Source organism: Sycon ciliatum, chromosome 4, assembly GCF_964019385.1.
Source record: "Sycon ciliatum chromosome 4, ocSycCili1.1, whole genome shotgun sequence".
Taxonomy (NCBI): Eukaryota; Metazoa; Porifera; class Calcarea; order Leucosolenida; family Sycettidae; genus Sycon; species Sycon ciliatum.
In genome coordinates, this window is record NC_088646.1 from 26,951,087 (window position 1) to 26,975,580 (window position 24,494).

General features: G+C 47.4%; 2 protein-coding genes across 4 annotated transcripts; both read left to right on the forward strand.

Moving 5' to 3' along the window:
- The first annotated feature begins 1,880 nt into the window (after positions 1 to 1,880).
- Positions 1,881 to 12,734, forward strand: LOC135815359 (ataxin-7-like protein 3). 3 transcript variants are annotated; one of them, XM_065328640.1, is made up of 10 exons: positions 1,881 to 2,536; positions 2,841 to 2,854; positions 5,350 to 5,527; positions 6,510 to 6,613; positions 8,889 to 8,954; positions 9,586 to 9,810; positions 10,293 to 10,373; positions 10,556 to 10,625; positions 11,080 to 11,150; positions 11,805 to 12,734. In XM_065328640.1, exons 1-10 carry the CDS (start codon positions 2,412 to 2,414, stop codon positions 11,846 to 11,848), a joined length of 978 nt encoding a protein of 325 aa, XP_065184712.1. In that variant the 5' UTR covers positions 1,881 to 2,411; the 3' UTR covers positions 11,849 to 12,734. The 3 variants fall into 3 exon arrangements, with proteins under 3 accessions (XP_065184712.1, XP_065184713.1, XP_065184714.1); XM_065328641.1 differs by lacking the exon at positions 8,889 to 8,954 and having other exon boundaries at positions 1,882 to 2,536; XM_065328642.1 differs by lacking the exon at positions 2,841 to 2,854 and having other exon boundaries at positions 2,445 to 2,536.
- A 514-nt stretch (positions 12,735 to 13,248) lies between these two features.
- Positions 13,249 to 23,381, forward strand: LOC135813492 (uncharacterized). Its single transcript, XM_065326584.1, has 4 exons — positions 13,249 to 15,109; positions 17,009 to 17,313; positions 19,058 to 20,321; positions 22,286 to 23,381. The coding sequence occupies exons 1-4, from the start codon at positions 13,855 to 13,857 to the stop codon at positions 22,597 to 22,599; spliced, it is 3,138 nt and encodes a 1,045-aa protein (XP_065182656.1). The 5' UTR covers positions 13,249 to 13,854; the 3' UTR covers positions 22,600 to 23,381.
- Positions 23,382 to 24,494: the final 1,113 nt, after the last annotated feature.

Genomic DNA, 24,494 nt, shown 5'->3' on the forward strand with positions numbered 1-24,494 from the left:
ACAACACATCTAACATGAGCCTTACCGTCAAGAAGGTGAACTCGCGTTCTTCGCACACTGTAGACAAGGGCAAAGAGATAAAAATGGATCTAAATCTGAATAAAATCAGCACACGTTTCCGTAAATGAAAGGGTGAGCATAAGCAAATAAATCGAAGGAAACCGGTCAACTCAGAGATCACCTGTCATCGAGTATTCCGTAAAAGGAGGCCTCGACAGCGGAAAAGCTAAATTTAGAAAAGAGATCCTGTCAGCTTTTCCTTTATTTATTGCATTCCGCCCAAAATCAGCACACTTTTCGTAAATGAAAGAGTCAACACAAGCAAATGAATCAACGGGAACTGGTCAACTCACCTGTCATTGAGTAATATTCCGCGAAAGGAGGTCTCAGCAGCGCCGAAACGAAATAAGCCAGCCAGGAGACGAAATATCCGAAACAGCTCATGCAAGAAGCAGTTCCAAAGAAGGAAGTTCCTCGCGCATGCACATCCGAACACGGACTGCACTGCAACACAATGTCTGCCGGCTGCAGCCGTGCAAGTGCACAGCACGCGGCTACCACCCGTTGGTAGATCTAACACCGAGCACCTTACGTAGAGACTTACGTAGCCTAAGTGAAATACCGAGCACCTTACGTAGAAACTTACGTAGCATAGCGATGTCGTTTTTCTTGCCATGTGAACACAATAATAGAAAAGCTGACAGGATCGCTTTTCTAAATGTCAGTGCAACAAGTGTATGAAAGTCACTGACGAAAAAAAAAAAGTACGAAAAATCAAAAAATTAAATTCCGCCAGCGCTCTTGACCACCCACCGGTACCCCCTTTCTGCCTGAGGACGGATTTTTTAATTTTTCGAAAAATACGGACGACCCCTAAAGCGCCAATATGGCGGCAGGCGGTAAACGAGAGGCCATGTGATGTGGCACAGCAGAACAATGCGTTGGCGAAATTTCGTTATCATTTGAAGGAAATGTGGCTGCCAGGACATGTTGTGAGCCAAGATGACTCCGATCCGAGGCAGGACCAGGTTTGAACGGCACTGCAGAATGCAGATGCACATTTCGCGCGAACGGATTCACGTGACCATACAGGACTGTAGAAGTGGACTTTTGGCGGCATATCAGTATTTGACCCGGGTCAACTGTCGACATGTCTTCATGTAAACCATGTAAACGCTCACCTCTTTTGTCTATCGTACAGACTTTCAACCCGGGCTGAACTCGACCCGGGTTGAAATTTCTCATGTAAACACAGCCTAAGTTTTCGAAGTTTCGAGCTTTTCCTGTACTCATTCCCAGACTCGAATTTTCTTTCGAACTAACGTTACTTTCGCGTTGCTATTCACCAGAAAACGCAATAAAGGGCGAAAGAAACGGGCTTTTCCAAAAAGTGTCAAAAAGGGCGAAAAAAGGGCGAGCACCTTTGGGAAAGGGCTATCGACCATGCATCGGGTCGACAGGATAAAGACTCCGACATGTCGAGTCATAAATTACTACAGTATGTGAGAAACCAGGGTATGATACTGTAACTGAGGAAGATACAACTGGTTTAGATCCCAGCTCGTATGCCGACTCGACCGAGACTAAGGCCGAGACCCAGTCATACCGCGATGCAAGGCCGTCCCTGGCCTGAAGTCCTGCTTTAGAGGTGGAAACCATGTTCCTTGAGAGGAAAAACAGTGAGCCAGGAAGAGCAGTAGAGGGCCTTTGCGAATGCGAGACAGCTAGCTCATCCATAGACCTACGACGGGCCAAGGGGCGGTCCGCATCGATCCGCAGCTTCTCGTCCGGAGCTAGCTGCCGGAGATCTCGACCGACAGCCGAGAGAAGCGAATTATGATTGCGTGTAAAAAATATTTTTTTTTTCAAATACTTTTTTTAATCAAAAATTCAAATACTTGGGTCCGGAAATCTTTGTGTAGATCGTATGATTGTACATGTACGACTTGTAGATCTACGTGTTTTGTGGATGGGTGACCTTGCGCTGCTGTTTCTTTGCCGCAGTGATGATTTCGTTTCCCTTGTTGTGAATCACTGAATGTCTCGATACGTGCAGAGTCAACCAAGTGTTAGTCGCAGGGGACTACAACTATCGGTACATGTTGTAAGTAGAGAGTCTGCGTCACTTGTCTTTCTTCGCGTCGAGGCTGCTCACAGTAGGACTCCAGCCCCCGCACAATAAAACGCTTGGTTTTTGAATGAATGTCATGGCAGTGCTCGCTTTTCGTGCACCCAGGCTGTGTTTACTGGAAGGATATTATTCGACGGCTAAGCTTCAAGATACTGAGGTGTCGGGAGACTGGCAAGCAGCTTCTTAGCTCGTCTCTTGTGTCTTGACTCGCACGTGAGCCTTTATTGAATAGTTTGTCAAAACTCCGCCAAAGTTTTCAACTGACAGCCATTCAATCAAGATGTCTGAGGAAGCAAGTGGTGATAGTTCTTGTGCTGCCAGTGCGTCTGCCAGTGCGGTCATTGGTCAGGCTGATCAGAAAACGGGCATTCCAAGATGCATCCCACCGAAAGTAAATCCCAATGAGTAAGATTCTACTAGACATGTACAATCATGTATATCCATGAGTACACGTATTGTTTTGTAGGTTGTGTGCTGACTACAATCCCGCTATTCTCAGTACACCTGCAGTCTGGTTGCTTTACTTCGGAGCACTTTTAGTTGATGCACGTCGGGCTATTGGAACTGTTGCTAGTTTGGTTACCATGGTTACTGGTGTGTGCGTGTGTGTGCGTGCATGTGCGTGTGTGTGTGTGTGCGTATGTGTGCGTGTGTGCGTTCATGCATTTTATTCTCGTTTGTTTGCTGTCATACCCCTCCTGGAGTATAGGCGCTATACCGGAGGTACGTTGTTGGTGAATATTGTTGCTTGATATTTTCTTCTTTTGAAGTGGGGTTTCTTAGGGGCCATCCCTAAAAAACAGATATTTATTTAGAAAACAAAAATTAGTCGTGGGGGAGGGGGGTTGAGCACCTGTTTGTTTCTCGAAAAATATCGATGTATAGTTTGTATGTGTGAGCACGTCCAGCAAAAGGGGGGGGGGGGTTGAAGAGAAATGACATGACTAGTTTTCGTTTCTAAATAAGCGAAGGTCCCTGGTTCCGAGTCCGGGTGGTGACGATTAATTTTTTCTTCAGACTTTCCCCGTTTGCATCTTTCCCTCAAACCAGTGAATATTCTAGATAAATATCGGTATTTATTCACGGCCCCGGTCACACTACGTCAAAAATGCTGCGTCCGCGTCTGAACCATGAGTTTTTGCCATGGCAACTGACGAAAGCGCGGGAAATCTGAGCGTCCTACGCGAGCAAATTGACTGTGTTGCCGCTGCCAGCACTTGCATGAAAAAACAGTGTCTTTTGAAAATAGCACACCGTACCGTACTCTGTGGTTGCGGTTTGATTTGCCGCAGAGTGGTTTTGTGAAGTGTGTCAGGCCGCGACGGCAAAAGCAAAAACGCAGTGTGACTTCACGTCAGCGTCAGGTGCTGGGGTTTGACGCTGCGTCCAGCGTCAAACTTGACGTAGTGTGACCAAGGCCTTAGCTACTGGAACAGTAGATTGGTCTAGATCATGATTGAGAAGTGGGAGATACCTGGCTCAAGTCCTGCCTTAGAGCGTTTAGCTACCCACAGTTGGCTGGGAACGCCTGGGAGCTCTTTCCGAGCAATGTCAACGCCAGCCTGGTTCATATCACCCCCCCCCCCCCTCACTATGCCGCACCTGTTGGTTGACAGCATGATGTCGTCTCTTCCAAATCAACCATTTTGATCTGAAATTAAAACTGTCGGGAACCGTTACATTCTTACCGATGCGCTGGGCTGCCTCGATGAGAATTGCATCGGTCATCAGTGCTCGCTTAATTAACTTCCATGTGGGGGGAGCAAGTGCACAGCTCTGCTCTGAGGTGTCAACGTTGGACGCACGAGTTTCTTAGCGGCCGCGCAATCAGAGAGCGATACCTTCTCCTGCTCTAGTCACTTCGTCGGCTTCTGCAGGGTACCGGTGAATGTCCCTGGGCAATCTTCTTACCAAACTCTTTCAAGCACCAGGCATGCAGCTGCTTTTGCGTCTGCTTCGGAACAAACTGGCTCCGTCGCACAAGCTTTGCCTTTTCATCCAATATGAAGCTGGCGGGCTTCATGCCACCGGTTTCACGGAGGCAGGCTGCTGGCCTGCTTTCCGCTTACATGGCGTGCTGATAGCAGCTCCGGGCGGATCCGTATTGCTATCAAGTTCATCAAGTTGAGAGGGTTGGTTCGATTCCATCGCTCTCAAAAGACTTTGAAGATATAAAGTTTGCGGACAAATAGAAAAGAAGATTATAAGATTTGAAAAGAAGGAAAAAAAGTCGATTGGTCAATGAGTTCACCATCGCCATAGGGGTAATGTCGTTTTGGCGATGTCATTATAAAGGGAAGGTATTAAAGGGGAACTGTCACCAGGCGCGTACGCAGGGTCACCTCTAGGGGGGTTTCCAACCACAATTGCTCGTTCTTACCCTTTCTAAAGAGCCCTACGAATTTTTCAGAATTATGCATTTTTTCGTGTTCTTTGGATCATAACTACTTCAGTTCTACTCACTCAATCTTCATTATCTTGGGCTTCCTGGAAGTGGAAAGGTACCAGGGAGAGAATGAGGTCGACCATGATACTCCAGGACACAGTACAGTCATGTACATATCCAGCGCTTTGGCTATTTATAGCGGTAGAGTGCAGCGACGGTGCGAAAAAATGCCCCAAAGTTTGGGGCATTTTTTCGCACCGTCGCTGCACTCTACCGCTATAAATAGCCATAGCGCTGGATATGTACATGACTGTACTGTGTCCTGGCCAAAAGCCCCAACGCGTCCTGCTCCAGCGATTTCGTTTTTCTTGATCGCAGAGTTTCGATTTTTTTGGCTGTGTTCTCTTGAAAATATCACAAAATTGAGCAAGTCAGCGCGACGAAAAGTCCCAAATTCTGGATACTCCAGTCGCACTGCGCACTTTTCAAAATGGAAAATCGCGGCTCAACTTACGAATGATTTATCTCAAGAGACATTGCTCGCAGCGCGTCGAAAATTGTTTCAACGGACAGCTGAGAGTTTTCTATTCGACCTGGATATTTGGATCGTTGGATTTGAGCGAGATTTGACTGAGTTGCGATCTGTTGAAGTTTTGCATTCTTGCCAGATCGATCGTGGGCCCTACCAAAAATGCCCCAAAACGTTGCTCGTTTGGAACATTTGGGGGGTTTCCGGGCAACGGGAAACCCCCCCCTGCGTACGCGCCTGGTCACTAAAAAGTTCTTTGCCTTATGTTGTCGTCTTTTGGTACATGTTGTTTCCTATGTCCAGAAATAATTGACAAGCCAGGTTACGACATCTTTGGACAACCGATCTCTGAAGTCAAGAAGCCTGTTGATGTGTCTTGTCCCGAGTGTGGTCGAGTTGTTGCATCCAACCGCTTTATGCAGCACCTGGAGAAGTGCATGATGAACATGGGCCGCCAAAGCAGCCGCGTTGCTGAACAAAGGTGTGTGTGCGTGCATGCGTGCGCGCGTGTGTGTGTGTGTGTGTGTGCGTGACCAACGGCCAGAGAACGGGACAAGTTCCCGCATATGTGTATCTGCTCTCGCCGGTTCCGACTAGTCTTGCATCTGGAGCGCCATCGGGTGGCGTGCTCTTTCTCTCTCTCTGCTGCCCCTCCGGGGCCCACGTGACCCTAGTGGTAGTGGCTCTACAGGACAGGTGTGTGTGTGCGTGTGCGTAGAAACCACTCCAGCAGCAGGAGGGACTGGTGGCTAAGCATAAGCCTCTTCGGTGCCGTAATAGCACACAATTCAACATTGTTTACGGGGGTGGGGTACCATGTCCTATGGGTCATGTAGAAATGAGGCGAGGCGCGTACTTCTCCGTGAGTGAGCATGTTTTTCAACAGGAACAGTTTGCCTTTTTTCGTCCTGTATATTCAATTATTGCCTCCAAGAAGTCAGCCACATTAGCTGATCCTTGAGGAAAGTGATTTTGAACCCAGCTTCGGTGACACCAGAATGCATACAGTGCACTACAGGATGTGTGCCATACAGGAAAGAAGTTCAAAGAATCCACCATTTGGTGCACTTGGTGACTATGGTACCTCACTGCCTATCTCTTTCGGAAAATAGTATTGCCAGTGCACACTGCAGTGAGCACCAGCCGTGGATTCTCAAACACCCATCGAGCACGTGCCAGTGCGTGTGTGACAGTTACATGGCACGGAGGTATGTGATGTGTCCTTGGTGAGGTGATTCGTAGCGTTGTGTACATTGTGTGGAGAGACTTGGGAAGTCCACAGCTGCTGCTCCCTGCTGAAAATGAGGAGACTGAGATTGAATCTGTGAACTGTGTATCAGTCGTGGTGGTGGTGGCTGTGGCTGTGGTGATGGTTGTGGCTGTGGTGGTGGCGGTGGTATCTTGTGCTGCTTTCATTTCTCTTCATTATGCTATTGTTTGTCTCCATCTTGTCCTCGCTGCAGGATAAAAACTGGAGAGCAGGATGACGTGTATGCTCCGGACGATGAGGAGGTTGATGAGGCCGATGTGGAGGCTGCTTTAGCCGGCATAGAAGGCCAAAACAAAGGTGAAAAGACCGGGCTGTTCTGCATACGTGTTTCTTGTACAAGTAACGGCATAGCTGGGAATGATCAACCTACTTGTACCGTTACACGCGCTGAAATCCCACCCAGAGTGCATATTTGGCGCCCCCAACGAGCACGCCCTTGACACCCTGGAAGTGGCACGAATGCGGCTGGACGTACACATGTACGAAGACGATGATGTAAGCGTAACTAGTCCGGGGCGCCAGCTCTGCACTTCTGGTTGGATTTCACCAAGCGCAACTATAGTACACATAGCATCCTGATAATTCCGATGTGCAATTCGCTCGCGTAGAAAATGTGTGGGATTCCTGCTGATAATTTGAAGTTAGCAAGGTGTAATTCGAAGCTCACTGTGCGCTGTGCTGGTTAGTTCTGCGTGCACGAGCAGGCTGTGCAGACCCATTCAGAGTGTGCGAAATCGGTGTCCATAGACATAGTGCGTATCACAACTTGGTGTGACAATGTGCAAGCATGTTGACGTACATATGGGCCGCATTAAAAGCGGAGTCCTTGAATGTTTGCCACAGTTTGGTCGTAAATGCCGTGCAAAGCACCTCTTTGTACGTGCGGCCAAACATAATCAAGGACATCATTTCTGACATTTCCGCCACATTTTTTTACGAAAGGTCTGTTCGTTTTCGCTGAACGCAACTCACATTGTGTTGTGGGTAGGTGTTTGGATAATTCGAATTTTCGCCGGCAATTATTATTTGGCGCTGAGGACTCCACCTGTACAGGACGTCATTCTTGCAATGATAGTGCTGCATGTGTGTACAAGAATCTCCCCGCCTTTACAGAATCCTGCTGAGGTCAGTCTCAGTAGTACCCCTGTCAGTGCTGTGCCTTGTTGTCGCACTATCTGACTGTACACATGTTCTATATTGTTACCTTGGTGCACTGTTAGTCATAACTCGTAACTTGTTGGTCCTTTCTCTTATACATGAATACTATTGGCTGAACATTCGAGTTTTAGAAATGTTTTAAAATACTTGTACATGGTAAATAGTTGTGCCGAGTTAGCTGAGATGCAAGCAGTGCCCAGTCTCAAGCCACCCAGATATGGGAGATTGGATTGTATGCACCTGTCTGCTCAGTCGTGGACGAAACATTGTTTGCACTCTCCCTGACAAGTTTGCAGCTCAGCAGCCCTCGGCTGGGTGTGAAAATGCTCTTTGATTGCAAGTCCTCGGGCACTGGGGAAAATCAAACACCACTCTCTTCCTGTGGTTTGAAACGATATTTTCTATGGAACTGGAGCTTTTGTATCCAAAACTTGAAGGTCGGGTTTGTACTCGAACAAACTTGGACGTCGGCTACATACTCGAACAAACTTGGAAGTCGGGTACGTACTTGAACAAATCAGGCAATGTGCTGCTATGAGAGAGTGGGTTTGAGTGCATGAATGCAGGGCGTGGTACAGTCACATGATGAAGACAGCGCGCTGCACATGGACCCGTATGATAAGCACAGTGGCATACTCTTGCTTATGGACTCATGTCCTCATGACAGCCGCACCACTGTCTGTGGCAAAGCCATACTCCGGCAAAGAAGCCTGGTGAGTGGTCCGAGGCCCGGTGGTGTGATTTTGCTTCATTTTATAATGTCCTTTGTTTCTTGTTTTGATTTGCAATATTATGTAGTTGGAAAGTGAACAGTGCCTAGACCAGTTGGTCTCGCATTGTTTGTGCTGTTTGATCCCTTTCTTTTCTTTGGGAAAGTCTAGACTGCATGCTGTTTAGCATGTTCACATTCCAGGCCAAATAAGCCGAGGTGTGCCTGTTTTATACTAAATTATAGGCCATTCACACGACGTGCAAACACATGCATGCGTGTGACCAAGAAGTCGCTTGCAAACCGTGATCCAGTTCACACGGTGCTGGGTGAATTTTGCACGCGTCACTAACAATCTCCTGAAAATGCCGGTAAATTTTTAAAAAAAATTAAATTTTCCCTTTTGAAATAGGAGTACTTCAGTACATGCACTGCATTTGCTGCGCGCACTTTCAACAGTCGACTCTTTTGCTCGCATGCAAAGTATAGTCATGAGTACAAAGGCCCCGGCCAAGTTCGAAATCAGTTGCACGTGTGTGTCCAAGTTTATCGTATGTGAGTAAATATCTTTGGAAACGTAACGACTAGAGGGAGTTTGCACACGTCGTGTGAATGGCTTATAACAGTAGTCTGGGTGACACACTTAGCAGGCAGCCCCTTTGTTTGGTTGTTGTACGATGTGTTTTCTGTTTCGCTCTGGAGCAGGAGCGAGGAAGAGGCTAAGACACTGCGGATCACCTCGTCCGCAGAAAATCAGGCGGCTGGCTTTGGGTGAGGGTCTGATAGCGAGTACTTTTGCACTGCTCCTATCGGCTAGTAATTCTGGCTTGCCAGCACCCGGCCTGTCTTCCACGTCGCCCAGTGAAGTGTCACACCCACATAACAGCACCACTGGCTTAGCTTTGGAAGCTCAAACCACTTGGGAGGTGAAACCTCTTTTTGCAGAAGAAGTGCTATTATCTCTGCTGTTCAGTTGTTCTTTGGCATGTGTAGACCCTGAAATGATAATCACACGGGGAATAGTGATGCATCTTGTAGTTTTGTTCTTGTGTGGGGCCTCGAAGTTCGGAAAAATTCTTTTTTCGTACTTTCCTGCCGCTGTACGGACAACAAAACGCGTATGCATCCCTATATGAATATTATTTTTGGATCTATGTATGCCAGAGAACAGCATTCTTCAAAAGTAGAACGGAAAACACTTTTTCCATAAAAGCCTTTTTCACCTCCGAAGGGGTTTGAGCTACCTTGATTTTGAGTGCCATTGGGGAAATTCATCCTTTTATGAATATTATTGGCATATTTCAAGAGGTCCACTCGTGACCCTTCCTACATCTGTGTGGCCATGCATATGCTTAGTCTTGTTTGAATATACTGAAGATCATGTGCCTGGTATATTGTGTAGGGCCTGAGCAAGGTCAAGACGCCAGTGCCCCGTCATCCAATGCCTCCTCTCCGCGCTCGACAGCGACAACGAGTAGCAGTGGCAGCAGCAGCAGCACCAGTGGCTGCTCTGACTGGCAGGCTAGTGGCGAAAGCATGGCTGTTGGCATGACAGGTAGCCTGGAGGAGCAGGCCAGCCCAGACAGCGACTCAGAGCTGCTCGCCGATGCTGTCCCATCGGGTGCAGGTTAGAGCATACGCATGCATTTACTAGAGTGCAGAAGCTCATGCTGGCTCATTTCTTTCATCGATTTTGTTGGTGCAGGAAGCTCATGTGACCTCTTGCGGTTGAAAGTAGGTTGAGCAGGGCCATGTTCTGAGGGTGGAGTTAGCTGGGGAAATGTATCTTTTTTTCTTCAGCAATAGCTTGGTATTGCACGGCTCTACATACAATGGCTTTTGTGCCGGACTGTTCTGCAACGGGTGCTCAGCACAGTTCCATGCATGGCCCCTCCTGTGCAACACATATAATAGTCGTGCCGGGAACTTTCTGCGCTTTGCGATTGTTCCCAGGCTGTGTTTGACATTTTTTCCATTATTCCCTGTACTTACCCATGATGAGAAGGGAACGGAAACGTTCGGTTACTAAATTAAGGTCCCATGTCAAAATTACTTCTGCGTATATTTTGGTGCTGGTCTCTATGATGGTCTGCCTCTTGTTGTGCCCAGACGTGGCTGATGAAGAATACGGAGATGAAGACAGCACCGCCACCGCCGCTGACCAACCTCTGGCATCTGCTGGCACTGCAGGTAAGTCAGTGTAACCGCTCGCTCCATTTTTCGATTAGCACACGCCTTATACTCACCACAAGCTGCACATGGCTTGCTTGTTGGCGCGACTGCAGGCTGTGGAAGTACATGTGTGTCGTTCAGTGTTACAATGACCTTTATCACTGTTGGTCTTCTCTGGACGCTCTTTGTCCCTTTTCCAGATGCTGCTGCTGGTGATGCTAGCGGTGAATTCTACAAAGACCCAGAGCTAAATAAGGATGAGCGTGAAAGGTAGTTAACTGTTTAATGTCTTTCTAAGTAAAGAGGTTTTGCGAATGAGATCATTGCATATGCTTTGTAAGTTACGTATGGAGCGGAAACTAGTGCTTGTATATGGAGTGACAACCAGTTCTTCTTTTTTAGTTGAATGGCAAAATTGTATGGTGGGTCACCTTACGTATGTTGTCAGTGTTGGGATTTGAGTGGCAAACTGGTGCTTGTTCCACTGCTTTCTCACTCCACACAACACAGCATTTCAATTAATGATGGTATCGCGTAACCTTTGCAAGCCACTTTATGTTTATTTCTTCTGTGGAAATTGTGCCTGCTGTGCCGAATATACCTTTTCAATAAAATCCAATCTTGTGTTCCCCATTTTGGCGATCTTGATGCTTGCACATGATACTAACTTAGCAGCGGTGATTTTCTCTTCTACCCCCCCCCCCCCCTTCTATGTGGCGTCTAGCTCTCCATACATTCAGTCAAGTGCAGTGTCGAGCAGTGGATCGGCTTCTTCAACAGCCGTAGCAGATGGAGGTAAGTGCTCACAGCAATGGCGGATCCAGAGAGCGGGGGCAGTGGGCCCGACACCCCCTTTAGAACTGAGACTTACACCCTGGGTTTGCCGTGATACCGGTGATGGTACAGTACCACCAATGCCAGTGACTACTGTGCAGTCATGACACACGGGGTTTACTGCGTTTATGCAACTTACCCTGCATGCTACTTCTGGACGGGCCTCTCTTTGGGACGACCCAAGATTCGCCACTACATACATGTGTGGTATCTATGGAGTACATGTGGTTTCTAAACCCACCTGACCTGTGCAGAAACATATTGTTGTAGGACTCAACTCAGTCTCTCCTAGTAGGCCCACTGCAGCAATGATGTGATTATGAAAGTCCCGCTGAAACCAATGTCCGGTATAAGTATAGTCAATGGAGGAGCATGGTGCCGCCAACTGAGCTCAGGTCTTGAGACTGAGATGTTTGAATCGGACAAGAAAGCAGGCTGTTTCGTCTTTATTCCCCTGTCGAGTTTGGCATTGTTGAGTGATCAAGGACGGCTCATGGATTGTTTGCATCGCTATTTCAAAACACTCCAGCACCTGTGAAGCTTGTTTGCCCTTGAACTCTCTAAGAACTGGCGATTTTTTTTAATAAAATTTCCCAACTGTGTTTTGTTGCTTAGTGCAATCTCGCAAGGGCAAGCGGCGTGGACGGTCCGCCGCATAACAACACGTACATCCCAGTGTTTACCAGCGTTTACCAGCGTGTACCAGTGTGTACCTGATCTGTGTGAGTACCTTTCATCCTTGTTCGGGTCCCGCCGTGCTCACCTTGTCTGTCTGTCGTGTCTGCTGTTCCGCAAAACATGTTAAACCTATCAAGCAAGGAATATTATATTATGCATCTCCCGTAGTACTAGTAGTCCTTTGACACATTGCTCACCTACATGCTGTGCTGTGCTGTGCTGCTTTTTCTCGTCGCTGTCAGTTGCCTGTGTGCGTTGTCTATGAAGTTGGGCAATATCGTTCCACTGTAGCTGTGCGCGCATGTGTGTGGTGTGTGTGTGCGTACATGCCATTGACCCATCCCACCCTGCTCTGTTTGCTAGTGAGCCGAATTTTACTTCTTTATCGTTTTCGTTATTTTTTAACTTATCTGCTGTGCATGCTCATCCCGATTTATCCTGGTGCTCTGCAGTGTCCGCCTTAGCAACTACAACCACTAGTGTATTGCCCTCTTCTCAGGAAGCTCACACACATCCACACTGAACCTCTCTCTCTCTCTCAATTCCGTGGGTCCATTGTTGCATTGCAGTCTGATATTTTTTATTTATTTTTTATTTTTTCTGCTTTAGACTCCAGTACATGCACCCGATGTGCTTGAAACTATTTCAAATCACCATAAAACAGACAGCTCTAACTCTAAGAACTGTACATCCATCATAACATTGTATGGTTTTTAGAACTTTTATTTTTTACGTTTTAGGGCGCCCATGTTGGTGTAGGGGCACCTTTGCAGCCGGTCTTTCAGTTTTACGGTGATCATAATCCTACTTCTGGCCTGGTCTCGATCATGAATTTCACAACTGTTTCTAACTGGTTTCTCAAACAAACCCATTCCACTGGTTGTACGGTATATCAGGTGTTGCGGGGTTGCCCGTATTCACCGCTGCACACTCGTGCGCTAGGGGAGGGGAAGTAAGGCCTACTATTAAAGGGGAGTATTTTGGGTATCTGGAGTGAACAGCACATGGCCGATATCATGGATATGGGCACATGCACATTGGCAAGTACCGTTTAATAGTTCTTGTACTTTGAGAACGGGCAAATAATTGCAAGTGTAAGTGTACAATCTACTTAGTAACCACAGTGCATGTACAAGTAACAACAGTGGAGTACATCTACATGACGTAGTCTGTTGCAACTCCTGACTCCTGAGTTTCATGCAAGAGGAGATGCTGTTGTTGCCAGTGTTGGGCAAGCTACATAATCATTGTACCGGTTGTACGTTATCCTAAAGAGTTGTAGTAAGTAATGTACTTGGCCCTGGGGGGTTCTGAGCAGTAGGCATAGGGAGGGGAGCCAGGTCACAGGCGTGGTGCTATGCTTTGGGTGTTGGGTAAAATTTAATTTCCCGTTTGCATCTTCCCCGCAAATGTGAAATGAGGGAGCCGGAGCAGCAAGCAGAAAAGAGAAAACCAAGAAATGATGTGACAGCGCAAAATAGGAAATTAAAAGGTATACTCCGAATAGAATACACCAAAAACTGTGCAAAAAGAAGAAAAAGGAAAAGAAAACCTTGGCTGTGTTATTTCCGCAGTCGATTGGCGCCAATAGTACAACTACAAGACTAAGTCTTAGTCTTGCTTGAGTGGCTCCGAAGATGATCGGAGAAGAGGTTTAAATTGTAGGACGAAGTACGAGTCTACCTGGATGAGACTGTGTTTCCCCTCCGCTCCGGTGGCAGTTTTTTGTGTCACTTCGTTATCAGTCTTAGGCGAGGCTAGCGTGTGTAGGCACTGGTGAACAAGGTAAACCATTCGGAAATAACAGGGTGAAAAGGTTCTGAGCTGCAGATCTACAATCAGATATTCATTTTTCAGTTATATCTAGTATCCTCGCAACGACGTCCCGGAACGTCAGGCCCGGTGCACCACTACAAGCCTATCGACTGTTGAGTGCTGAACGCATTGAACTACGAGCTCGGGACTGAATTCTTTTCCTGTTGAGCCCATGTCGACCGGAGCTTTTGGTCGGACGTCAGTTTCGAGCGACGTATGCGACGCACAGGTACACGCGCTGAGTCCGATGTCTCGCTCAGAGTCAGAGAGCAAACATCTTCTGTCGGCTGAGAATGGTCGAGAGTCGTCACCGGCAGACGTAACCGATCGTGCTTCCGGCAGCGATGCCGGTGGTGGCGAATTTTCGCGCTCCAGAGGCTTGAGCAATTTCTCGGCCACGGGCATGGTGCTGCTGACAATGTCCTTCACTGTGTCCATGCCGTACGCCATGGCACAGGCTACCTTGCTGGGCGGTGTGATGCTGATCGTGTTGGTCTCCTTCATTATGGCATACATGGCTGTGCTGGTTGGCAGGTGCTGGGTGGTACTGATGGAAACATGGCCGGAGCGGTACCGTGATCAGAAAGTACGGAGACCGTACCCTGCAATCGCCAAAGAGGCTGGTGGTCGCTTCTGGGAGATCACCACTGTCCTTTCAGTGGACTTCACAAACTTTGGGGCCGCTGTTGTCCTGTTGCTCGCTTCAGCATCCATGGCTGAGATATTGCTGCCGGACCATTTCTCCATTAGAGTGTGGGCATCGTTCTGTACTCTACCTCTCCTGCCGCTCATTTCATTCGGAACTCTGATGGAGTCGCGGTGGCTGGGACTAGTTAGCGCACCAGTTTCAGTTCTGTGCACTGCAAGCATAGTAATTGTACTGGTGATAAGTCACGTGTGCACGGCCAACACCGCCGACACGATACCAACGGTTAATGTAACACATGTTCAGCACTCTAACACAACCACTGCCCTGTGGACAATGACATCCTCCACGATATCTCACAGCACACAAACAAGCTCATTGGCGACGACTTTCCCGGCCGACCATCGCAGTAGCCCGGTGACTTTTGCGTCATTCTGGCTGGGTATGTCCACGGTTGTGTTTGCACTCTCACCGATGTCCATTGTGCCCACTATACATCATGACATGCGTAAGCCGGAACAATACGGTCATGTCATTGTACTAGCGTACACCATTGGCATTCTCATGTGCTTGTCCACTGGGGTGGTGGGCTTTGAGACGTTCGGACAGCTGTCCCATCCGAATGTACTGCGCAACGTGCAGTGCCGAAGCTCGCACGCCATATGGATTGCTAGTATGGTCAGCTCAGCTGCAACATTTGTGTACTTCATGTGTTCGGTGGTCCTCTCGTTGTTGCCGATGACACAGCACCTGGAGGAAGCACTGAAGATGCCCTTGAACAGTAAGTCACTAGGAGCGCTGCTGGTGTAACCACCGTAGCGATACAGCTAGTCACAGTAAGGACTGGCTGGCCTGCAATGCCTACAGTATAGACTACGGATGTGCAATTCAGTGAGGGTGCCATAAAATTTAGTGTCGAAATCTCGCCCCTGCCCATATTCTCAGTTTCTCAACCCAGAATTCCCACTGCCAGTGTATACTTATACATGTACTCGCTGGCAAGTAGGAAAAAATGAAGTAGAATTGTCACCCATGGCGTATCGCAATCCATAGTACCTTTTCAGCCTGTCAGTGTTAGTTACCACTTCCAAATCTGAAAAAGTTAAAGGGGAAGTCCGGTGAAAAATTTAAATTTCACAGTCCGTAGAGTTCGGGTCGCTGAGTCGAATGGTCTTTGTCCGAGGAGGCTGTGGCCTATGGTTCGTCAGATACGCCCAATCGAACATGTGCGAATTTGAGCGCGCATCACCCAGATCCAGGTGATGACGTCACAGCGTGCAGCCAGGTAGCCACACCATCTAGTCGTGTACAAAATGGCCATATTCGGAGCGCGTTCGATTGGGGAACCGTTTGTCGCAGCTTCTTCGGACCAAGACCATTCGATTCAGTGTTACAAACACTACGTACCCTGTGATTTTCAGCTCGTTAAACCTCGAGGTTATACCGTATTTTAGCCGTTTCCGAGTTGGACTTTTTCCGTCAGCATGCAATGGCCTCTACGCTCTAGCAATGCCCTGCGTGCATGCTAGCTGTAGTCAGCTAGTGTAGTCATCAAACTCATCACACGAAACTACTCCCGCACTAACACTGCCGTGCTGGGCTAGTATCTACAACAAGACTCGAGACACAAGACTCAGAAAACTAGTCAACACACGGACTTGTCATGTACTAGTACTACTACTAGTACACTCGCATCAGTCGTCCAGTCATGTAGTCAGAGAACGTGCGTTTCTCCTTGCCGGTGCCAGTGGTTGTGCTTTGAGAAAGAAAATTTTAGTTTTCCGCTCCAGTCCCGCCTCATTATTTTATGCTACAGCGATGAGTGCACAACCGTGACAAGTGACAAAACAGCGAACAGCTCCAGGACCTAGAACTTTCAGATTCCATAGCGTTGCGAGCGAAGAGTCGTGCCCGTGGTTCAAAGAGCCTGCAGTGTTCTCCAATTGAGTAGTCCGAAATATGCCAAGTTCGCACCAAAACATCACCATGTGGCAGGCTACTGGAGTCTAAGTGAATCGGTATGGAACAACATTTAGAGCACTCGCATCACTCTTCTCCATTTTGGCGACCCTGCTCTCCAGCGATCTGATAATTATATCAGCCTCGTCTGCAATAGCTGCTGCTTCTTCATCAGTCGGAAACTCAGTAGCGCTCACTCTTGACCGGCCCGCGCGGCCATTTCTTCAGCTGAATACCGAGGTTCTCAGCCCCAGACCAAACTCATGAAGGTCAGCCATGGCTGCATCCTCACTCTCACAAGGAGTTAGGTCTTCGGGGTCGCTTGCACCACCTAATATCAGTCGCCAAATCATTTGAAATAGCACTGACACTATTGCTTTCACGCACTCCTTTTGACCTAGCTGCACGCTATGACGTTGCGGAGGGTGTGGCGCGGCCGCATGACGTCATGGCGCAGCCCCCGAAACTCAGTTTTTCAAACGGAAATATCTCGAGAACGCTTTGTCGGAGACACGTGGGACCAACACCATTCGACTCAGCGCCCGAAACTCTACCGACCCTGAAATTTAAATTTTTCACCGGACTTCCCCTTTAAGTGATTGTGTTGCGAATTTTATGTCATTGCCGTGTAAGAGTAAGTTAGATGTGGGACGGTATCAGAACGGCTTCATCTGAGAAAGATGTGTGTATGATTTATATATATTATGTTATGTTGCTTCAGATATTAGCATTGGTCACGTCCTTATCCGTATGGGAACACTGCTGGCCGCGTTAGCAGTCGCCGTAGCAATGCCTGAGTTCCACAAGTATGCATCATTGCTCGGTGCGTCATCAATGGCGCTCAACAACTTCATCTTTCCCCCACTGTTCTACTACTGGATAACGAAAGCCACCGGTCGTGAATTGCACTGGGCTCAGCTTGGCTTCTTGCTGTTTGTGCTGGTTACGGGCATAGTCAGTGGCCTGGCAGGGACCTATGCTGCAATTAGGAATATTATTGCGAATTCAACACCAAATCCATGTCATGTATAGTCCGCCCGCTAAGAGGACCTTTCAATTGGATTGAGCGAACACGTCTGGGCACTTGGGCAGGGAAATGAGCCGTGTTGTTTCGCTATTGATCCTATCTCTTTGCTAGGGGAATATCATAATTATAATTATGGAATGTTACTGCTCTCAATGTGTGTGTGTGTGTGTGTGTGTGTGTGTGTGTGTGTGTGTGTGTGTGTGTGTGTGTCTGTGTGTGTGTGTGTGTGTGTGTGTGTGTGTGTGTGTGTGTGTGTGTGTGTGTGTGTGTGTGTGTGTGTGTGTGTGTGTGTGTGTCATTTGGTTTATAAGAGCTGTCTAGTCTTGAAGTCCTTTATAGTAAAACTACTGAAGAAATTTTTAAACTATGAATATACTAGTACTCACAAGTTTGAGTTGAATAACAATTCCATTTTCTCCCTCAACGTTGATGAATACTAGTAAAAGTTGAATCGTGGTAATGCCAAAATATACGGTCCAATTCTCTCCCACTAGCATTATTTAACCACTCACAACAGCTAATAGCCTTTTCAATCTCCAAAAAAGTAGTATTTATTTCACTGTTTGAATCTTTCATGTACACGTACAATGGTTCATGTATATTGTGTTGCGTGGGCAATGAATCGTGAATGGCTGTTTCTATTTCAATTTTCTCCTCGATTGTTTTTTGTTGATTTGATCGATGTTGATTTGCTGTAGCGGTAATGCAGTTGTCCATGGGAGGTGTATGCATTGTGTTTTTGTGATGTGGAAGCTGCAGTTCAGTAACACATGTGGTACCGTCCCCTGGTCATTTCCTATGTGTACAACCTTTCATAATAATTATTATAAATTTTCACTCAGCAGACCGAAATTGGAGCCAGTTTTTGTGTGCACCGTGCGATAATCTAGTTTATTATGCGCCGGGATGGAAGGATAGCAACTACTAGTATTACTTCCCGTGATCTGCTCTATTCAACGGTTACACTATTTGCATGTACTGGTATCTTAGTTCTCGGATCGCTATTTCTTTTCAATGACAACACCTTCCATGGATTGGGCCATGGGGACATAGCAATTATTTGTATATGTACCAGGATTAGCAGGAATCATGAAAACGCCGGTCTTTTAATGACTATAATTATGATTTGCACACATAATAATACAATGTAGTACAATGTCATGTAGATCTAACTAAAAAGTTACTTGCTGATGATTGTACAGGGAGGGGGTGGGGGGTAGTGCGTGCAGCTAGCTCGGAGTAGCAAACCCAGTGGATGGAGTTGAAATGAGTTCTGTACGAGCACGTGTACAGGTCTACGTAGATCTACTAGTACTCAATCTGCGGACAGCATGCTGTTTCGTTCTTTTTGAACTCATCAGCGCAGCACAGAGGAAATGAGGCCGAACCTGATAGCAATGGAAATAAAAATTTCCAATCAGGCTAGTACGTGTAGCTAGCCTATACCGCATGGCCGGGTGCATGCAGGGAAGATAAAGTCGAGATCCACGAAAAATTGATGTCACTACAAACGTGAACGGACGAAGTGAAGTCGACACACTGCATGCTAGTGTCGGCCTGGCCAGTGTCCTGAGAGTTAGAAGGAAAACCAGTCGTTGCGCACCACGACACTTGGCGACTGGTAGAATGCTGTAGGTACTTGTAGGTCGATCCGATTCCACCGTAATTCCGGTGTCGTTCGAACCAGCCACACGTTAGTTTGGTCAAGGCCACAGCTGCTGAACATCATCAATGCACCCAAAAAAGATTACCAAGGCAAGGCTGGTGAGTGGTGGTACGGCAGTGATGGAAGCGGAGCAGCTGATTATGTCGTCTGAAGATATCGCACCGGCTTCCGCTGGAGAAGAGCTTGAGATGCCTGCGTCGGAAATGGACAATCTTCTGCGGAATCGGGATGACACAACTCCAGCGTCACTGAAAGAGTCCGTAGACCGTGACACTCGCAGTTCTGACGGCACGGCCGGGGGGTTTTCTCGGTCCAAAGGCCTGAGCGTGTTCACTGCGAGCGGGCTGATCATGCTAACGGTTGTGTTTCCTTGGTCAATGCCGTACGCCTTGGCACAGTCATCCTTGCTGGGTGGTGCAATGATTATAGTACTGGGAGGCACCATTATGTTGTACATGGCAGCACTGGTGGGGAGATGCTGGGTGATAATGATGGAAACTTGGCCCGATCAGTATAGTCATCAGAAAGTGAGACGTGTTTACCCTGCCATAGCCAAGGAAGCCGGTGGTCGTTTCTGGGAAATAGCTACTCTGATTTCGGTGGACTTCACGAACTTTGGAGCTGGTGTTGTGCTGCTGCTTGCCTCAGCGTCAATGGCAGATGTGTTATTACCCGGACACTTCTCTGTCAGAGTGTGGGCAGTGTTTGGGGCAATTATTCTTCTGCCTCTGATCTGTTTTGGCACTATGATGGATGCATGGTGGCTGGGCGTATTGGGAGGACCACTAACAATGTCTGCTGGGCTCACTATGTTGCTTGCGGTCGTTTTGAGCAAAGTATACCCTGAAAACACAATCTCACATCCCAGCTCGCAGATAGTCAGTTATGCAACAAATATGACATCATCTCCCTGGACAATGACACCATCACCACTATCATCCACAGGATCTAGTATTGCCTTCCAGGAGAGCGCCAGTACCGTCACGTTCTCTACGTTTTGGGTGGGCATGTCAACAATAGTATTTGCGCTGTCGCCCATGTCCGTCATTCCTACGGTGCAGCACGACATGCGCAAGCCGGAACACTATCCACGCGCCATCTTGCCTGCGTTTACTCTTGGCATCCTGGTCTGCTTGTCTATCGGAGTGGTTGGCGTGGAGACTTTCGGCCAACACTCCAATCCAAACACACTCAGCAGTGTGCGGTGTCGCAGCTCCCCAACAGTGCAGGTCGTCCTCAAGGTCAGCTCTGTGCTGAATTGTGCATTTGGCATGTGCATCACATTGGCAAATCTGCTTCCACTTACACAACATCTGGAGGAGGCAGCTGATCTACCTAAAGGTACCGTTCATTTTCAGTGTCAGCTCTGCATTATAGTGCTTGGTTGTCCTAATATAAAATATCTGGTCTTGCAGTAGCACATGCTGTCCGCTCATAATATGAAACATTAAATATCCGTTGGCAACAGACACCAGTCTACCAGCAGAGGAAGTACTGTTGCAGGAGATGAAAGCTTCAGAACCCCCCCCTCTCATACTTGCCAACCCCTGGCAAACAGTTTCCTTGACACTGATGACGTTTTTCCTTGATCTGCAATTTTTACATCATAATTGTGCAAAATATTGTATATGACATCATAGTGATGTCACCATGACTACAAAATATTCGCAAATAGTACAGCATGTACGACAAAAAAGTACTTTTTCATGCGCTAAGGCTGCAACCACACTAGGTACAAAATCAAGTACGCGTTTGCGTTCAGCTTTTAGATAACGCAAAGTCGCATCCACACTGCCATTTCATGCGCAAGGAATCCTTGCGTTTTGTCATTTCTGGGTCCCAGAAAAAATCGCGCTGTGAAAATGTATGTAAATAGTTTGAAAAAGAGTCGCGAGCGCCTTGACTGTGACATACACGTTCAAGGCCTCGGTCATCTCCTTCTCTCGGATGGTCCGCTCCAAGCTCTCATCTGGCCCTGCTTCGTCTTCTGGCACGCTGCCCGAAGCTGCATGAGCTTCTCAGTTCGAGATTATCAGCGAAATACAATGTAGTTGCACGGCATCTCGAACTAACAACAGCAGACAACAGGACTGTCCGGAAATTATACTGAAAGCAAAGCCCTGGCAGATGAAATCTCAAATACTACAAACTGACAAGGAAGCCGTCTACTACCGACACAGTGCAAGCCTCAAGAAAAATTCTAAGAAACATCTACTATGTATGAAGAACCGAGCGAAACGCAAGGAAAAGGCGAAAAGTTGCTTTCTACAGGGGTACCCGGTTTGCTGAAACGAAACGCAGTACGTTTTGCGTTTCGCACGCGTTTCCTTGACGACATAAGCAGAAAAGTTGCGTTTACGCAGTTTTGTACCTAGTGTGGTTGCAGCCTAACTCAAAAGTTCTCGCTCGCTAGACCTTCGTTTGGGCGCCCAGCACTGCGAGCGAGCATCCAAAACACTGAAAATCAACAAAAAAAAGGTGTTGACGGACATTTTCAAAAATCCGGTAGATGTTATAACTTTTCCGGTATACCGGGACGAAAGCGAGTTTTCCTTGATTTTCCCGGAAATTCCGGTAGGGTTGGCAAGTATGCCCCCTCAAGTTGTCCGCAGTTTTTTGGCTGATTGTACCTCGATTGTAGGTGAGAGTTTCGGAGGGCATGCAAGTCAAACGGTGATCATGCTGCATTTTTGAGTTTTGACATGCCAGCGTGCATGTAGCGAAGTAGGGATTTCATTTATCCATCGGCTTCTACTTATCCACACATCTTTTGCAGGCCCTGTCCATCATGGGTTAACTGGCGAGGGCCTGAGGTTTTACAAGCGGGTCACATATTGTGATATATTCTGTGAAAGATTGCATATAGTGGAGTAGTCCTGTTGTACATGTGACCACAGTATCAGTAGAATAGCCCCCGACCAAACAACTTGCAGCTATGGTCGGTGTATGTCCGCACCATACACGATCAGAGTGTGAAACATGTGTTGGTGGTTATGCGGCGAGCAACCACATCGAGACAGTCGAAGCTGGTCTTAGAGACCACACCATGGTGCAAAGAAAATCCTGGCCTATGTAGACAGGTGGTCTTTGTGTGCAGATCAAACTGTATATTTTTGTTTGGTGTGTGGTCTGAGGCCGAGTGAGCATCTCCCAAAACACTTCACTTGTTGTAGTGGTTGCTTGTACAATGAGACTTCATAATACAGTACCCTGATGGTTATTTTGAACTTTTGTGCAATCGGCTCAGTGATTATGGTCATGCTTTTTTTCTTCTTCTTCTCATTTCTGCTCCCTCGGCTCTCTAGAAGTTGGCTTCAAACACATCCTGGTTCGTTCAAGCACTCTGCTCTTTGCCCTTGCTGTGGGCTTGGCTCTGCCTGAATTTCACAAGTATGCCTCGTTGATTGGTGCATCGTCAATGGCGCTCAACAACTTCATCTTTCCTCCGCTGTTCTACTACTGGATTGTGAAGAAAGCTACCGGTGTCACCTTGCACCGCGCTCAGATAGGTTTCTTTCTATTTGTGCTGGTCGTTGGTGCTATTATTGGACTTGCCGGGACCTATTCCGCAATCCGGAATATTGTTGTGACCTCAACACCAAATCCATGCGGGGCGTAGCGGCGTGTAAAAGCTCGCACACTCTTGGCAGTGTCAGGTACAAGTCTTTTCTTCTTCTCAAATTTCTCCTCCGAATATCATGATCGAGGAGGCTTGGGTCCTGATTAGATGTACAGCTGCAGTCCCAACTGGTAAATAGGCAGGTTGTATGCATATGCATGTATAATGAGCGCAGACCAGCTAGGCGGTGCAGCATACATCTGGCATCCTGGCCATTTTCGCAAACAAAGCAAAACTGACTCGTGCAAGCTAATTACAAGGCAAATGGGCTGGCCATCCTAGACTGCAGTAGATCTCAGGTGCTTCGAACTGGGGTCCCGGCTGACTGGGCTAGCTTGTTTGGAATGCAAACGCCCATAGGAGTTTTCAGTTTGTTTGTGTATACATGCCCGGGACGGGACCCCGGATGCAGGCGGGCTAGTCCGCCGTCTTGGCCAGCCTGGGCTGGTAATGCACATGCATGTATAACCACCCCCCACTGCAGTACAGTGTAGTAATATAACTACCACCTGCTACATTAGAAGGAACTCTTCGCTGGTTGTGTTTCTCAACTACTTTGAGTGATCATGTTTGAAATGCGACGATTATGACTACAGGTACATATTAATATTTATAATATCTACCCCCGCCACCCAGAAAATCCTAAAATTTCTTGAAAGTTATGCCCGTTCCGATTTTAATTTATTTTCGCCATGCTGGCTGTGATCGATCACACATGGTTTAAATGCTATGTCTGTATTCAATTCTGGTAAAGAGTCGCGTTCCACAGCGGACCAACATCATCCGGCTGTTTACTGGTCACGGTGTGGGGGTGGGGGGAGGGCTGGGTCATCCCGCAACTCACTTCATCCAACACAGCCAAGTGAGCTGCCGCACTTGTAAATACCATGTTTGCTCCTTTTCTCTTGATACATCAGTGCCCTTTGCCCTACCTACTCGCGCCAATAAAAGATAAGATAACTAATGACTAAGGAAGAACTTGAGGACGTTAGAACCTAGTTGTAGTTGTTGCATGTTTAATTGGTAATAATGGTCGAGGGCAATGTTGAATGGGGGACCTTTGTGCCGGTCAGTCCGGGTTGTTGGCAGGCGATAGAAGCGAGGGTGCCTGAGGGGGTTGGTTGCGGTTACAACAGAGGTACATGTAAAAACAAGGTTGTTGATGTGTGAAGGTGTGTGCTTGTGGTGAATTTTGTGATCTAGAGTTACTTTACGAAAATAGTGGTTGCGACTTCGACGATGCTTTTTAGGAATGGGTTTGCTCCCCACACTGGAGCTCGCGCTATTCCGCGACTTGACTAATAAGTTGACTTGACACTTGACTCACGACTGCCATCCAGAGCACACGAGAAGTCCATCGAAACCACGCTGAGGAGGCTGATGGGCCGGTAGTTGTTAGGTACATGTAAATGAGGATTTCCCTTCTTATAGAGAGGGGAGATTCTTGCATATTTCCACGCTTCTGGGAGGACACCATACTGAAAGGAGGCATTGAACAGGGCACAGAGAGATGGGGCTAGTTTTACTGCTGCTTCTTTCAGGACACGGGTGTTTATGCCATATCATATAACCAGGGCCTTTGTTGGTGTGCAGTTGGCGAAGAAGGTGTTCCACCTCAGCAGGTGTGGTCACAGTTGGAGATGTGGGACAGATTTTGGGTTGTTGTTGTTGTTGTTGCTGCTGCTGCTGCTGCTGTTGTTGTTGTTGTTGTTGTTGTTGTTGTTGTTGTTGTTGTTGTTGTTGTTGTTGTTGTTGTTGTTGTTGTTGTTGTTGTTGTTGTTGTTGTTGTTCTCCTTTCTGTTGTTCTCGTTGTTACTGTTGGTCTTGGTCTTTGTTGACGATACGAATGCAGCGATTTGCCATACAGAACTTGGTCATATTTCCTTAGTAATCAT